General features: G+C 38.9%; 1 protein-coding gene across 2 annotated transcripts; it reads right to left on the bottom strand.

The window, feature by feature from the left end:
- Positions 1-217: 217 nt before the first annotated feature.
- Positions 218-10,230, bottom strand: simc1 (SUMO interacting motifs containing 1). Of its 2 annotated transcripts, XM_050041948.1 has the most exons (11): positions 10,017-10,230; positions 9,683-9,935; positions 5,375-6,703; positions 4,987-5,234; positions 4,764-4,833; positions 4,373-4,533; positions 2,631-2,723; positions 2,400-2,531; positions 1,844-2,000; positions 1,478-1,562; positions 218-577 (listed from the first exon to the last, which is right to left on the bottom strand). In XM_050041948.1, the coding sequence occupies exons 2-11, from the start codon at positions 9,830-9,832 to the stop codon at positions 366-368; spliced, it is 2,637 nt and encodes an 878-aa protein (XP_049897905.1). In that variant the 5' UTR covers positions 9,833-9,935; positions 10,017-10,230; the 3' UTR covers positions 218-365. The 2 variants fall into 2 exon arrangements, with proteins under 2 accessions (XP_049897905.1, XP_049897906.1); XM_050041949.1 differs by lacking the exons at positions 9,683-9,935; positions 10,017-10,230 and having other exon boundaries at positions 5,375-5,508; positions 5,663-5,763.
- Positions 10,231-14,213: the final 3,983 nt, after the last annotated feature.

The raw sequence follows: 14,213 nt of genomic DNA, 5'->3' as shown, positions 1-14,213 counted from the left end.
GATGATGGACCATCAGGTGGATGGATTGGACACAACTGTTCAATTTATTGTGGCTTATTTACAGATTATGCAGTTAACAAGAGTAAAGTAAATGTTGTCAAAATAATGACATCATGACTTCATTTGTATGGTGATCATGGGATGATTGTCCTTAATGAGAAACGGATATACAAAGATTATAGCAATTAAGAGATGCCACATGTCTTTATAATCAGACTGACCCAAAAAGGCCTTTATTTAAAATACAAAAAAAAATTCAACTCGTTTATTTATTCAACTCTTACAAAAATATATAAATATTAAATTAGTACAATGGTTTATTAATCGTCCAAGAAAATGAACACACACATTTTTATTTTTAAAATTCAACACTGACAGACATCTAGCAGGTGATCCTGTAGATAGGTGAGGGACTCCTCCACGTGGAGAGGTAAAGCTTGGCCGATGTCAGCCTGGGATCTGGACAGGAAGGCCTCCACTGCCTCACAAATGGCGGGCTTGGATACGATATCATCTGGCTTGTAGACCAAGTTGACGACTCTGCCTCTTTGTTCGGAGACTGAGTTGCACAGATAGCCTGGGCGTAACAAATTAAAGAAGTCAGGAGTAAACCAAAGTGGGCTTATTGTTGAAATGTATATATTATTGAGGGATATGGTATGTTTTTATTAAAAAAATGTATGTAACCTGTCTTAAAAGGAGTCTCCAGGACAGGAGAGATAAAATCAGCGGTTAAAAGACTATCACAAATATAGTTTATATTTATTGATGACAGAAAAATCTTAATACAGGTGACTTTGAGTCAAAAAATAAACACATAAAATCTTAAGGACAGCACAGGAATGTTAAAAAAATATGTGTAACGTTTACCACTATTATATTTTATATAACTCAAGACGTTCAAAAAAGTATTCACTAGAGTTCATGCACAATAGTTGCCACTGATTAACCAAAGACAGAAATATATAAGTGGAAAATAATGGTGAATAATGATAAGTAGAGAGGACAGGGAGAGACGTTTGACCTCATAATCAGAATAATCTTGCTATTGTTTGATCTTTTTTAACCAAATTAAGAACACTGTCTTTTCTTTCTCTACAGCACAAAAGAAGATCCCAATAAAGCAGCTCAGTACAATCCCATATGGCATCACACCACATATTGCACATTCGCTGGAGTCTGAGGTTTCCCACAGGCTCCGAGCACTGTCTGCTTCCTGGCAGCAGGACATTCGAAAGCTGGCTTCTTCAGGAAAGATGTTGGTTTTGAAAAGATCACCTGAGTCCCCATATTTTTTTGTAATTTATTGAACTGTGGCTGTGTATAATGAGCACTTGTCTCATCATTCTCAGACAAGCTTATCTGTCACGACCAAAAATGATGTTCTCTTCAATTTAACATAATTTATAGGGAGCCATTTTATGATTATAGCTGTAGCTGCTGTTGTGCACTGTGTTGGAATTGACCAACATCTCACCTTTCATTGCTTTGTTGTAGCTGAGCAGCAGCATCCAGAGAAGATGGACCAGCTCTTCCCACTTGTGCCACCTTTCAGTACCGTCCTGGAGAATACAGTCATCGATCAGTTGCACTGAATAGCTAACTTTTAAGTGTTAGATTTCCCCATCGTAAATAAAAGATACATCCTAAAGTCTTAATGGGGAATTGTAAAAGTAAACTAATACCAGTAAAATAACAGTAATACCAGTACATCTGTAAATGTGTGGGGGTATTAACTCAGAATGAATTGTTACATTAGATATGTTAACACCACTACATCCGTGAAGACCAAATGCTGGCCAAAAAGGTGACAATGAGAACAAGATGCAAGAGTGATATTCACCGAAGGGTCTGGTGCCAAAGTGCAGAACTTCAGAAAGTGAAGTAGGAGACTGAGTGACATGGGCAGAGAGATTTTCATTGGGCATGCATAGTCCAACAGATGTTCCAACAGCTTACATCTCAGCAGCTTGCTCTGCAGGCTCTCGAGCAACAACATTCTGGGAGTCAGAAACAGATTAGTCAGTGATTGCTTGGAAAACTAGGGGAAAGAGGCATATTGTGCCGTTAGAATAATTATATATTGTTTCTGTGTTTCATCAGACATTACTTAAATTATACATTTAAAAACTATTTATAAAATGCTGAACTACATTGCCAGTTAAGCAACCATATTGAAATTATTTTTACATGAATGAAAATATATTTTAATATCCTTTTTGTTTGTCCATTCATTAAATGTACTAATTTCATAATTAAAAATCATAACCGACACCTGTACAAGTCTATGGTTACTCCAGTGGTACAATCCACAGGAAAAGGTAGGCTATATAGCTTTCCCTTGACGGTGATATCCTGCTTATCTTGCCTCCTACCCTCGTCTGATCTCTCCTCCTCACCTGTGTGCTCGTCGAGGTATATCGCTGATGAGCATATGGAAGAGCTCCTGGGACAGCTTGGCCGAGTTTAGAGCTGGAGAGCGGTCCACCTCCAGAGCCAAGGACAGCATCCTCTGGAAGATGAACACCATTCTGCATGGGACAACGAGACAAAAACTTGGAATTGGAAAAACGGAGGCACTGAAGCAGCCATCATGATATGGTATGTATAGATATAAATATGGATTTCACCTGATTTGTTCATCTCTCTCTTTGGCTGCTTCTTTACACTCTCGATGCTCTGTTGACTTTATAATGGCAGAAAAGAGCCACTTGATGACATCCCTGGAGAACAACACAACAACAGTATTACTATAACAAATGAAAAATATAAATTAAAAACTTGCACTGATGTTTATCTATGGACTGTAATGTGATCCGCCTGACATAAATTGATTTGTAATTATGTATTATGTCACAATTTGGCATGTATCTCATAGCGAGTTTAAATTTTTGGTGGTCTGCCTGTTTAAAATAACGATCTTTCGAACCATAATCTGAAATATCTGTTCTCACAAACCTGGTTGCTGACCAGCTGTGTTAACTCTTGCTTTCCTTCGGCAGCTATGAGTTTCATTTAGAGCACCCAGGAGGCTGGGTTTTTGGCAAACACCCAAGAACATATAATATCAACAGAGAAGAGCAGTGTATTTAAATTCAGAGGCCACTCTAAGACACACAGGGAAATTCCGACATTGCAGTGGCAGAAAGCACAGTCAGTGTAGATTACAACAGACAGTGTATAGGAACGGTTCTTTGTGTGTTAACATGTTTTGGTGCCTTGAAGTAAACATGCTATGAAGAAGTTTGCTGTGCAGTATTCCGCACATTGGGCCTCACTCACTAATATGTGTGTAGAAATGTTCTTACTGTGTGCACATAATAAGTGAGCATGCAAAGTTACTGTCTGATTCATGACAAGTGTGCACTGGCCAATTTTGTTCTTACCACCATGGGTATGTTAGTGAGTTAGAATGATTCTAAACTGACAGGCGCGTATCCACTATCTGCAATCAGCATTCTGCCACACCCCTATGTCTCTATATAAGGAAATATGCTCCAGCCTGATCTGCTATTTCCCTCTGATATGTCAGTGTAGCCAGGAAACCAATGGCAGACATGACTTGAACCTGAGAAGGTATCGAGTGTCCAATCGGTTTGATGCTGTTCCAGGAAATTGCATAGCAGCAGCAAATCTTGTCTTGGCAGTCAGAAACAGCTGATAAGCCGTTTGTCACTCTCTCAAGTTATGTCCGTCTCTGAAGACGCACTCTCTCCTGAACACACTGACTGCAATATCTTACAGTAGGGCTAGATATTTTAACACCTGCTCGGAGGTAAATCAGACTCTTTTATATTAACCATTTGGCTAACAATTGACATTGGCTACATGTGTGTAATTTCATGGCTCTAGAAATTGGTGGGAGTGGCTGATCATGATGGGCCAAGTCTATAAAAACTAGGGAGGCTCCGAACGACTAATTTCCCTGATGTTTAAACTGGTGTTTAAATTAGACTAGTCGACTTGTCTAGAAGAAAAAGACAGTCAGGCCTTCGTCATTTGTGTGAAGACATGGTCTGAGTCAGTTCTAAAGTTGTTTGCTGAGTACAAACAAATTCAGGTACGAAAATATTGATTAATCCCGGCTTAATATGTTTAGATACATGGTTAAGGAAACAGATTTGTGCATATGCACTATATGTGAATGAGACCCATTGAGAGGTGACATGTAAATGACAGTGGACTAATTAGTAACACCTATCAGTAATATACAATTAAAGAGTATCACAAAAGTACAGCTTCCAAACAATGTCAACAGTATATTATCATGGTCATGTACACTGAAAACCAAAACTCTAAGGTTAAGTCCACAGTCAGCTGACTAACCCTCTAACTGCACTTAGCTATACAGGCCCCAGGTTACCATACTCACCTGATGCAATGGAACTGCTGATCACATGACAATACTTCCTTGGCGATGGAGCGGTTGAGGGCAGAGATGGAGCATTTGGCCTGGAAGTCATCTTCCAAAGTCTGCACAACATATTCCAGGAGCATACGCACAACCTCACATTGATGTCTCTTTGTATGGTCCTAAGGAAGCAAGAGGGGCACAGATGGACAAGTGCCGGTTTACTGAGATCTGTAAATATGTTTATTCAATGCAACAATGTGACTTTGGTTCTTCCAGAAGATACTGACACACGAGAAAAGATTTTAAAAAGCCTATTTCATAATATAGCAACCAAAATCTTATCAAAAAACAATCTTGTTCAACAACACTGGTGGTGCCTTAAATTGCCGTATATATTCAGTGACAGTACCTGACTGGTCATGACTGAGGTCAACAACTCCCAGTCCCATGGAATAGTGGTTTTATCCGCCATGTGATGTCTGCAATTAGAAAGCAGATTTAATCTCTGAATTCAAAGATGGAAAGGGGAGAGGTAAATGGTGGAGAGAACATAAAGGTCAGATCAAGAATTTCAATAGGAAAAGCTATATATAACACACTACTATTAACTCTTATTCCTATGGTTACCTCACCTCTGTGTCCTCATTAACAGATTAAAGGCCTGCACGCACAAGTGATAAGGACACTGTGGGTCGAGCAGAATGCCACGCAGCAGGTGGGAGGTGATATCTCTGGGGGGATAGTAACCAGGCTGTAGCAGGTCAGACAAGAGCTGCAAAGTGCCCTCTGGGTAGCTCTCATCGATGGTACTGTAAACCAGGCTCAGGCTCTGACGACACAGCACCTCTGGGGTTCCAAATCCCTCATCTTCCTCATTGAACTAAAAAAAAAAAAACAACAACAACAAAAGAAAACAAAAACAAAAACTTAAAAAGGAAAAAAATGCTGTAAATTCAGCCTAGCACATGTGTGAAGAGAGCAGCAGAAAAAAAAGCAAAGATCTGGAGAAATGTCTCTTACCAGTGCTTGAGCTGGTCCAGACATTATTTTCCTGAGTGTAACCGGACACACAAATTGCCTGTCCTCTTTACTGGCTGCCCTGAAGTCCATATCAAATCTGCTCTCTTTGTTCCCTTCGTCTCCGTCACTCCCCTCTTGCCAAAGAAGAGACACAGGACTGTCAATGATCAGATCGCCTCTATATGTCCCGGCCCCAGATTCGTCATCCATGTTCTCAGATAAAGGAGGTTCACTGGGGATGCTAAAGCGCAAACAGTCAGAGCTGTTAGAGGCCTCGTCATCGTTTACCTCCTCCAATTGCCACTCAGACGTTTTCTCAGCTAGTGTAGACTCAGAGGTGGGCGCTGGGTCGACTTGGCTCATTGGGTTATGAGATATGGTACCTGTTTGGGACAGAGAGTCAAGGGTATAAGGCTCCGAAGGGTTCGGTAGAGTGGTAGGAAAGTGCGAGGATGAGTGATCAGAGAGATGGCTTTGACTGAATTCTGCTTTGTCTAATCCCAGTTGTTCCAGTTTGGAGGAGAGGACTTCTCTTTGTAAGGAACCCTGTGCTTTATCCTGAGATGGAGAACAGGATGTTGGAGAAGGGATGAGCACGGATGAGCAAAAGTCATCCCTCTCATCTTCATGAGTGCTGTGCTCCTTTGAGGTTGCATCAGTGCCCCCTTTATCTGAGCAGGGGTGGTCAGCTGGGCTCTGCAGATGCTGAGATATATTAGCATTTAACTGTGTGTTTGTAAATTCATTATTGCTCTCTTGTTCCTCCTGTCTGATGAGAGATTCAACCACCTCAGGAGGAGACTCATCTAATGAGGGATCTGTGTGAGGGCCATTTGTTGTGGTAGTTCTCAAATTACTAATGCATTTTGCAGTTTCCCTTGTATTGTCTAGTTGACTAAGGTGCAGTGACATTTGTGTGCAATTTTTGTTTAAAGCAACATGAGTTTCAAGACAAGGCAATCGTCTCAGTCTTACAAATGCTGTGTGATGGTTTGCGTTATCAGTCTGCTCTTGGTGTTGTGTTTGAGAGTCCAGGCGCCTCTTCTTTGGCTTTAAGTTACTACAGTCCGGCTGTAGCGCAGTAATGGTTGGGTCTCTTGAAGAGCTTTTCTGTAAGTTAAAATCTTGATTGTTTGAAGTTTGGTTTTTGGTTGCACTTTCTTTTACTATTAGAGGGTCATCTGGTGGCAAATTAGCCGTCTCCCGTTTTGTCTCATCATCTACATCGGCCTCAGTCAGGTCCACCACTGTCATGGCAGGGGATTTTCGCCTTGCACGCAACTTCAGCTCTGGAAGAGTCCATTTAGGATCCTTGAGGTCAATATAAAGCTAGAAAAGGGAAAAATAAACATATCAATAAATTATGTGGCTGCTTATGTAACTACAGAGTGTATGGCATCTGATACTGTCGGTATAAACACATTTGTCCTCGCCTATTCAAAGGAATATAGTTACTGGCTGACCATAAATCAAAGTAAGTACAAATGCTACTGTAGCATTGGTTAGTTGTGAATTTTTGAACATGTTGTGTGTAAAATTATAAGGTGATTCATTGCACTCTTTTTGTAATTTACATGGATCTGCTTTCTGAATATTGTTTAGTTGGCACAGATGTTTTACAGGCAAAGTCACAATGTCAAATCCTGAATCTTATTAATCCCAGAGAACCACCAACTGTCATTCGTATATTTATTGATGCTTATAACTCAGGAAGCAATAATGGTTTAATAAGCAAGATATAACACTGCATCACATCACTGAGTAAGGACATTACAGACTATGTGAAACGATTGGAAAAAGAGCTGGACACTAGAATGACAACTGAGGCTGAATGCCTGGGAAATACAGTCGACCTCCACTAACTCCCGGAAAAACCTGATTCACTTTTTCATCACGCCCAGACAGAAGTCTAAACAAAATGGCACCCAGCTATGCTACTGGAGGGAATGTGGGGAAATCATGGTTGACCATGCTGATATTTTCTGGTCTTGTCCTTCTATTCAGACTTTCTGGAGGGAAATAGTGACAATCATCTCAAAAACTTTGGGTTTTAATATTAGTACAGCATTCACATCCCTTTATCTTGGACAAATTCCTGACAGACTAAGTACAGATGATACCTACGTACTATAGATCATGCTGGCAGCAAGTAAAAAGGCCATTACAAAATACTGGCTCCAGAAAAACAGCCCCACTGCTAGCCTCTTTGTTAATACTGTTACACGCTTAGATCTTCTGGAACAGATGACCTATTTTATATGACTTTAAAAAGAGTTGGGAGAAAAATGGTGGAGAAAATGGTGTGTGTTTATTAAGCTATTGAGACAAATTTCACATGATTATTGTATGCACCATATGTGAAATCCTACTTTAAATAAAGAAAATGTGTTATGACTTTTTAAACATCCCATGACCTCATATTGGTCCGTTTTTCTTTTCCCTGTTTACTACTTTTCTTTATTTTCTTTTGTTCCAGTACTTATTGAATGTTAAAAATGTTCAGAAATACAAAGTATTACAAAAAAAGTCCTGAATTTTACACAAACTTGTGTTTGTATGTTAGGACCCTTCCTCTAAGGCCTGTATTATGAAGCCAGTTTAACTTAAAAGTAGCCTAGTTAAAGACTGATGAGGTCTATCTGACATAAATGTCAGCCAATTAACACTGTGTGGATTCATTTTCTAATAAAATCTTTTGTTATTATTTCCAGTTATCATCACACAGGTGTCTTGTATTATTTTGAGCAGCAGTGATGAAATCAAAGTATAAATATAGCCACACTGTCAGCTATCACTCTGGGGATAAAAAAAAACCTAAACTTTGCTTAAGTTAAAATGCAGCTTAAATCATCATTATGTGTTTAGCGGTGTAAATGATCTCTCCTTTTGATAGAGGCTCTGTTTTAAAACCAGAGTGTGACAAGAACCCTGGAACAATAAAGTGATTCTACTGACCTCTAACATTATATATGGGCCTACTCTTTTTTACCTGTCACTCTGCACTTTTGTACATGTCGGGACACTTGATCTGATTGGTCAGTGGTTGAGACGTTGACAGGTTGTGATCTGAGTCTCTGAAGTTAACCTGCTCCAGAGCAGGTTAGCTGTTCACCGTAAGGTATAGAGTTGTCACCTGTCAAAGAGTTTTCCATACCCTTATTACAGAGGAGGCACTCCCTTTTACAGTATGTGTCTGGGTGTATAAGGCCATTGTGGGCAACAATGCTTATCAATGAGCAATATGTAAATATGGAAACAGAGTGCCTGTAAGCTGACACGGAAATAAGCATCACACAGGTTCCCTCGTCAAAAAGCGGATGGGATTTTTCCATAGTATTTTTGATTGTTGGTGAAAATAAGCTCTGTGGCAAACAAACAATTATGATACTTACACATTTGTTCAGCAAGACAATCTTCACAAATGAACACCACTTTTATGATTAGTGAAGCCTAAATGCAGTTGCCAGAAATAAAAGGCTATAAACAAACTACTCTACTGTCACATGACTGACAACGACCTTTTGAAAGAGGCACTGAAGCTTCAAAGTTCGTGAGTGGGGTATTTACTGAAGCATTTTATGTTGTGGAACAAACTGTGAACATTTCTTAAGCTAGTGTTAACCACAGACCTTATTTCAAGCATCTTAACAAAAACCCATTAACTTTGAGAGGAGGGAACCGGAAGTGCTAAAATGCTAACTCGTTCAGGCTTTTAGGAGTCATTCCTGGGGGCACTCAATGTTAGCTAAAGTTAACAATGAATAAAATATTGAAAAACATATTACATTAAGGAGTACAAACCATAACTAATATGGATATACACACTAACACAAATATTATCGCAATGTTTAACACACTAATTTAAGCTAGCCAAGGTGGGGCAGATAATGCTAGCAGCGCAGGGGCACATAGCTAGTGTTCAAATAATAAAAATATTTCATTATGACAAGCATATGGGAATAGACACAGTACAAAACAAAGTTAAAATTTGTATAATGTTATTATAATAACACGAACAGCCCAATAACATGTCAGGTTTTAACCTTAACGACTACTGTTAGCTTTACCTCACTGTGACGAGCCAGTGAAAATGGAGGAGATAACGTTTCCTTGCCTGAAGATGGCGCTAAGTGAGCAGGCTGCACCTGAGACATACCATATGGCTGTGTTTGTTGGCGTTTCCCTGTTTAAGCTGCGTTAAATAGCTAGCTAAGGTTTAGCTGCAGCGACATCTAGAGGACATTAAAAGTTAGCTAGCGTTAGCACCGGTTTCTACGCGACGGTCGAGTAGCTACGTTGTTAGCTTACCGGTGAGACGTTGATGTCGTCAACGTGCACTCGCACTGCTGTGAGAGGCAGAGGGTCATCTTTGGTCATGACGTTACTGTAGCAGCCGATAATCTCCACATCAGAGTCGTCCTTCTCGCTGTCAGAGCTGAGGGTGATCACATCAGCCATTTCTCCTCACTCTCTTCAACCTCTTACAACACGGAAACTTCAGCAGATAATGCGGGTAATATCCAGTATCACCTTAGGCAGAGCCATGACAGTCGCCCCGGTCCTAAAGAAAGACAAGACGTTAATGTGTGACGTTATCGTTAAAACACAACACAAGCTAACAGCTTTAGTAATGACATGTAACCTCAGGACGTGTGGTGGCATTTCCTTGTTTCCTTGTTCCTCGCCAGTGGTTTTGACTATCACTGTCTCTTCATGATTCCCGGGACGCAGCGAGTTAACAAACAAGCTTAAACCTTATGATACATCTGATAAACACAATCCAATGACATGGCGTCCATGTGGTTGATTCAACTGTAAAACTGGCACATCTGAAATTTGACGCTTCCTGTTTTTTGTTGTCATGTTTCTTCTGTAGTTTGGCGGATGACAGCTAGAGACACAGCTGCACATACACCACCTACAGTACAGGAGGGTGAGGACTCCACCTGCCATCACTTCCACTAATAAAACTTATCTTCTTACTAAAATAGGGTTGAAAAAATCCAGAAATAATCATGTTGGGAAGTAATGGGAATAAAATAGGACTATGGGGGTTATTTGCTCAGGCTGTAGGTAGCATGTTGTACGCAGGGCTCCCAAAGTCATGGAAAGGTCATGGAATCTCATAATCACATTTTCCAGGTCTGGGAAAAGTCATGGAATTTGTTGTGTGTGATGACATTGATACAGCATTCTTCCACAGATAACCTTCCCTGCAGAGGTGTAAGGTAGTTACAATGGGCCCTAGTGCACGCTATCATGCACATATCTTCTCAGCACATGATAATTTCAACACTGTATATAATGATAATAATAATAATAATAATACATTTTATTTATAAAGCGCTTTCCAAAGTTCTCAAAGTCACTTTACAGAATAGGTTAAAAACACATCAAAAAAACAATAATAAACAATTTACAGCAAAATACATCGAAGACAAAGAGGAATAGTAATGGGAGTGAAAAACAAATAAATAAATAAATGAATAAAAAAGTAGCTAAACATTAAAAGCAGAACGGAACAGGTGAGTTTTGAGTAGTGATTTGAATGATGGGAGGTCAGTGCAGTCACGGATGTGTTTTGGGAGGGAGTTCCAGAGGGTGGGGGCAGCAACGGAGAAGGCTCTGTCCCCCCAGGTTCTGTGCTTGGTCTTGGGGACGGTGAGAAGATTGGCATTGGAAGAGCGGAGGCTGCAGGAAGGGGTGTAAGGGTGGAGCAGGTCTGTAACAAAAACTACCTTAGATAATAAGAAATTAAGAATTTATTTATTTAATTTAACAATTTCAATAGTTGATTTATAGTTACACAATATTTGATTTATAGAATAGTTAATTTATAGTTATAGAATAGTTGATTTATAGATCTATGTTAAATAGACGTTGTGTTATGGATGTTATATAGATGTTGTGTTATCGATGTTATATAAATGTTATAGAGGTTGTGTTATAGATGTTATATAGACGTGTTATGGATGTTATAAAGATGTTGTGTTATGGATGTTATATAGAGTTGATTAAGTTATACAATTGTTTTTATATAGTTATAGTTGATATATAGTAGTAGAATATTTGATTTATTTAATAGTTAATGTATAGTTATATAATATTTAATTTATAGAATTGTAAATTTATAGAATAGTTGATCTATAGTTATATTTTTTTATAGTTATAGAAAATTTGATTTATAATATAGTTGATTTATAGTTATAGAAAATTTGATTTATAATATAGTTGTAGAATATTTGATTTATAAAATATTTTATTTTGTAGAATAGTTAATGTATAGTTACAGAATATTTAAATTATAGAATAGTAAATTTATAGAATAGTTGATTTATAGTTATAGAATAAGCATATTTTGTTATAGATGTTTTTGACTATTTTACAAAAATTAAAAAACAAACATGACAAAGAGGGATTGCCATTTTCAAGGGCATATATAGCAAATGGCTTCTTTGAACACAAGCATAAATCACCCATAAGGGCCCTTTCTCCACCCAACACATTGTTGGAGAGCCCAGCCCCTCTCTATGGGCCCCCCACCTTTTGTGCCCCAGGGCACCTGCACTGCCTGCACTGTCTATATTTACACCCCTGCCTCCCTGTAATGTAACAAAATGGCAAATTTACTTTCTGTAGCTGTCGACGCAACGTCGCTCTAATATGTATTGCCATATGTAATTTAAAGTTAGTTTGATTACATCACCAAAAAGCCAGTGGGATTTACATCCAATTTTCCATTGGATTTTGAATAACTGACGAAAACAAAAGTCTATACTTACACATTTTATTCTGCAAGATAGTCTTCACAAATGAACACCACTTGCATGATTATTGAAGCTTAAGTACAGTCACCAAAAGTAAAAACTTTAAGGCCATGTTCGGCACAGCTTGGTGTGATGATGCTGTGTAGTCTCATTGAGCCACTTGTAAGCAACCGCCTTTATTAAGACACAGAGAAGCTTCAAAATTCAGGAGTGGGGTATTTACTGACGTATTTTATGTCATAGCACAAAAAGTGAAAGACCCTGAGGCTTGTGTTAACCACAGACTTTATATCAGGCATCCAACGAAAAACCCATTTAAAAAACCCATTGACTTTGTGACGAGGCAACCGGGAGCAGTAAAATGCGAACTAATTTCCGGGTTGTAGGACTCATTCCTGGATCACTCTATTGTGGGCTTCCTGAAAGAACACTTGCTCCCTGTGTAGATACAGGTTCATTCTTAGAGAGCAAAAACACAAGGATGCTTAGTTTCTTCAGGTGATAATACACATAATTATAAATATTATATTTAATTTCTGCCATTAGATCCCCACACTGGTCCTGTAACATGTGAGACAGAAAAAGATCCTCTTTAAACACATTTCCCTTTAACAACATTTTTTTATTTATTTGTTGAAATTGTATTTTAATTTTTTTTTTTTGTACAATAATTGTTTATCTTTTATTGAGTGAGCATGCTTCTGAATATAATACATTTCACATTTAATGCGTTACATAATCATCATTTCTTCAAAAAAAAAAAAATCCAATGTCATGATTCACTCCTGTTTGAGTTACTCATCCACAAATACAATGCAGTCATATACAGTTGTCCTCAAATGAAATGCTACTATTTAAAACATTTCCGCATAAACAGTCTCAGGCGCTGTGGAAGTGTTTTAAATAGTAAGGCTTTAGTTAAAATGCATGCGTACCATGAGGAGGGGAGTAATTGATTTACACATGATCATTTTGGGGCTGAAGTATACCTCTAAATCACTGAAATGCTGGATGTGTTCCATGTGTGCCACAGGCTTAATTTTCTATTATAAATGCACAAAAAAAATAAACATCAAATATCTACAGTGAGTTTTGTGACAGTGTAATCTCACATGCCACCACTGGAGTGCACTCATGCTGTGCAAAAGACTCTGAAATGTGTCAAATACGTCCATGTAGCCTACACAGGATGGTTTGTAGCAATCAAACATCTGTGTATTCCTCATGGAAATTCGCCTAAGTAAACCATGAGCAGAGCATCTCAGAGAAAGACCTGCTTTAAGATTGGATGAGTTTCTATATGGTTGTATTCAACTTTAGAGCACAGGCAGGCAAATGTATTTTTCTCCCCTTTTTGTGTGCAAAGGTGCCGTCTGCTGCGGCTCTGTGATGAGTTGAAGTGTGGCACGTCTCCAGCTAATGCTTACTCCATTCTCCTCTTACTCCTCTGATCTCTGGGGATACATTTCTAACACTCTGTACCCACTGAGCTGTGTTACACAAACCCTTGTGTTATAAGGACATAAACACAGTATCAGGGTTGAGTAGCAGGGAACATACGTAATGCATTTCTGTATTTGTAAGCCATCCACAGATGACACATGAAACCACGTCATACATGGTATTTCACAGCTTACTTTCCTGTTCCGAGCATGGATGAGAGCTTTGAGTGTTTTGCGGTGCACGGCATCACTAAAAGCTGCTTCCTTTTGATGAGCTGAGACACATATACTGGTGCGTTGACTTGATAAGAACATTGTAATTGTGATAAGCACGTTGCTTACGCTGGGGAATATGTGCACAGTGAACTGTTGTCAACTTACAGCCTTGTTTACAGCGTTACATAATTCGTCTTTAAAGCACACTTTCTCTATCTTCTGTTTGTTGTTCAAAATGCATGTGTTGTGGACAGGAGATATTCCAGGACACGAGAAAATATTATCCTGCAGCTTGTTTTTCCAAGAAGTGTAAATTTTTTGGCCACCGCATTCTCATGTAATTGGATGACAGGAGCCATTAACCTCGTATGCCTCCAACCAGTGAACCTTGTGAGGGATATCAGGCAGGATGAG

The sequence above is a fragment of the Epinephelus moara genome, chromosome 4 (assembly GCF_006386435.1).
Source record: "Epinephelus moara isolate mb chromosome 4, YSFRI_EMoa_1.0, whole genome shotgun sequence".
NCBI classification, from domain to species: domain Eukaryota; kingdom Metazoa; phylum Chordata; class Actinopteri; order Perciformes; family Serranidae; genus Epinephelus; species Epinephelus moara.
This window is presented reverse-complemented; position numbering and strand designations above follow the sequence as displayed.

What these genes read in the sequence shown, in the direction of transcription:
- simc1 (XM_050041948.1), bottom strand. Translation starts at nt 9,832, where the DNA reads ATGGCTGATGTGATCACCCTCAGCTCTGACAGCGAGAAGGACGACTCT. An exon ending in CTGTTAATGAGGACACAGAG is followed by an intron (nt 4,834 to 4,986) that starts GTGAGGTAACCA and finishes TTCTAATTGCAG; the next exon opens with ACATCACATGGCGGATAAAA. An exon ending in CTTTGGCACCAGACCCTTCG is followed by an intron (nt 1,563 to 1,843) that starts GTGAATATCACT and finishes TGTATTCTCCAG; the next exon opens with GACGGTACTGAAAGGTGGCA.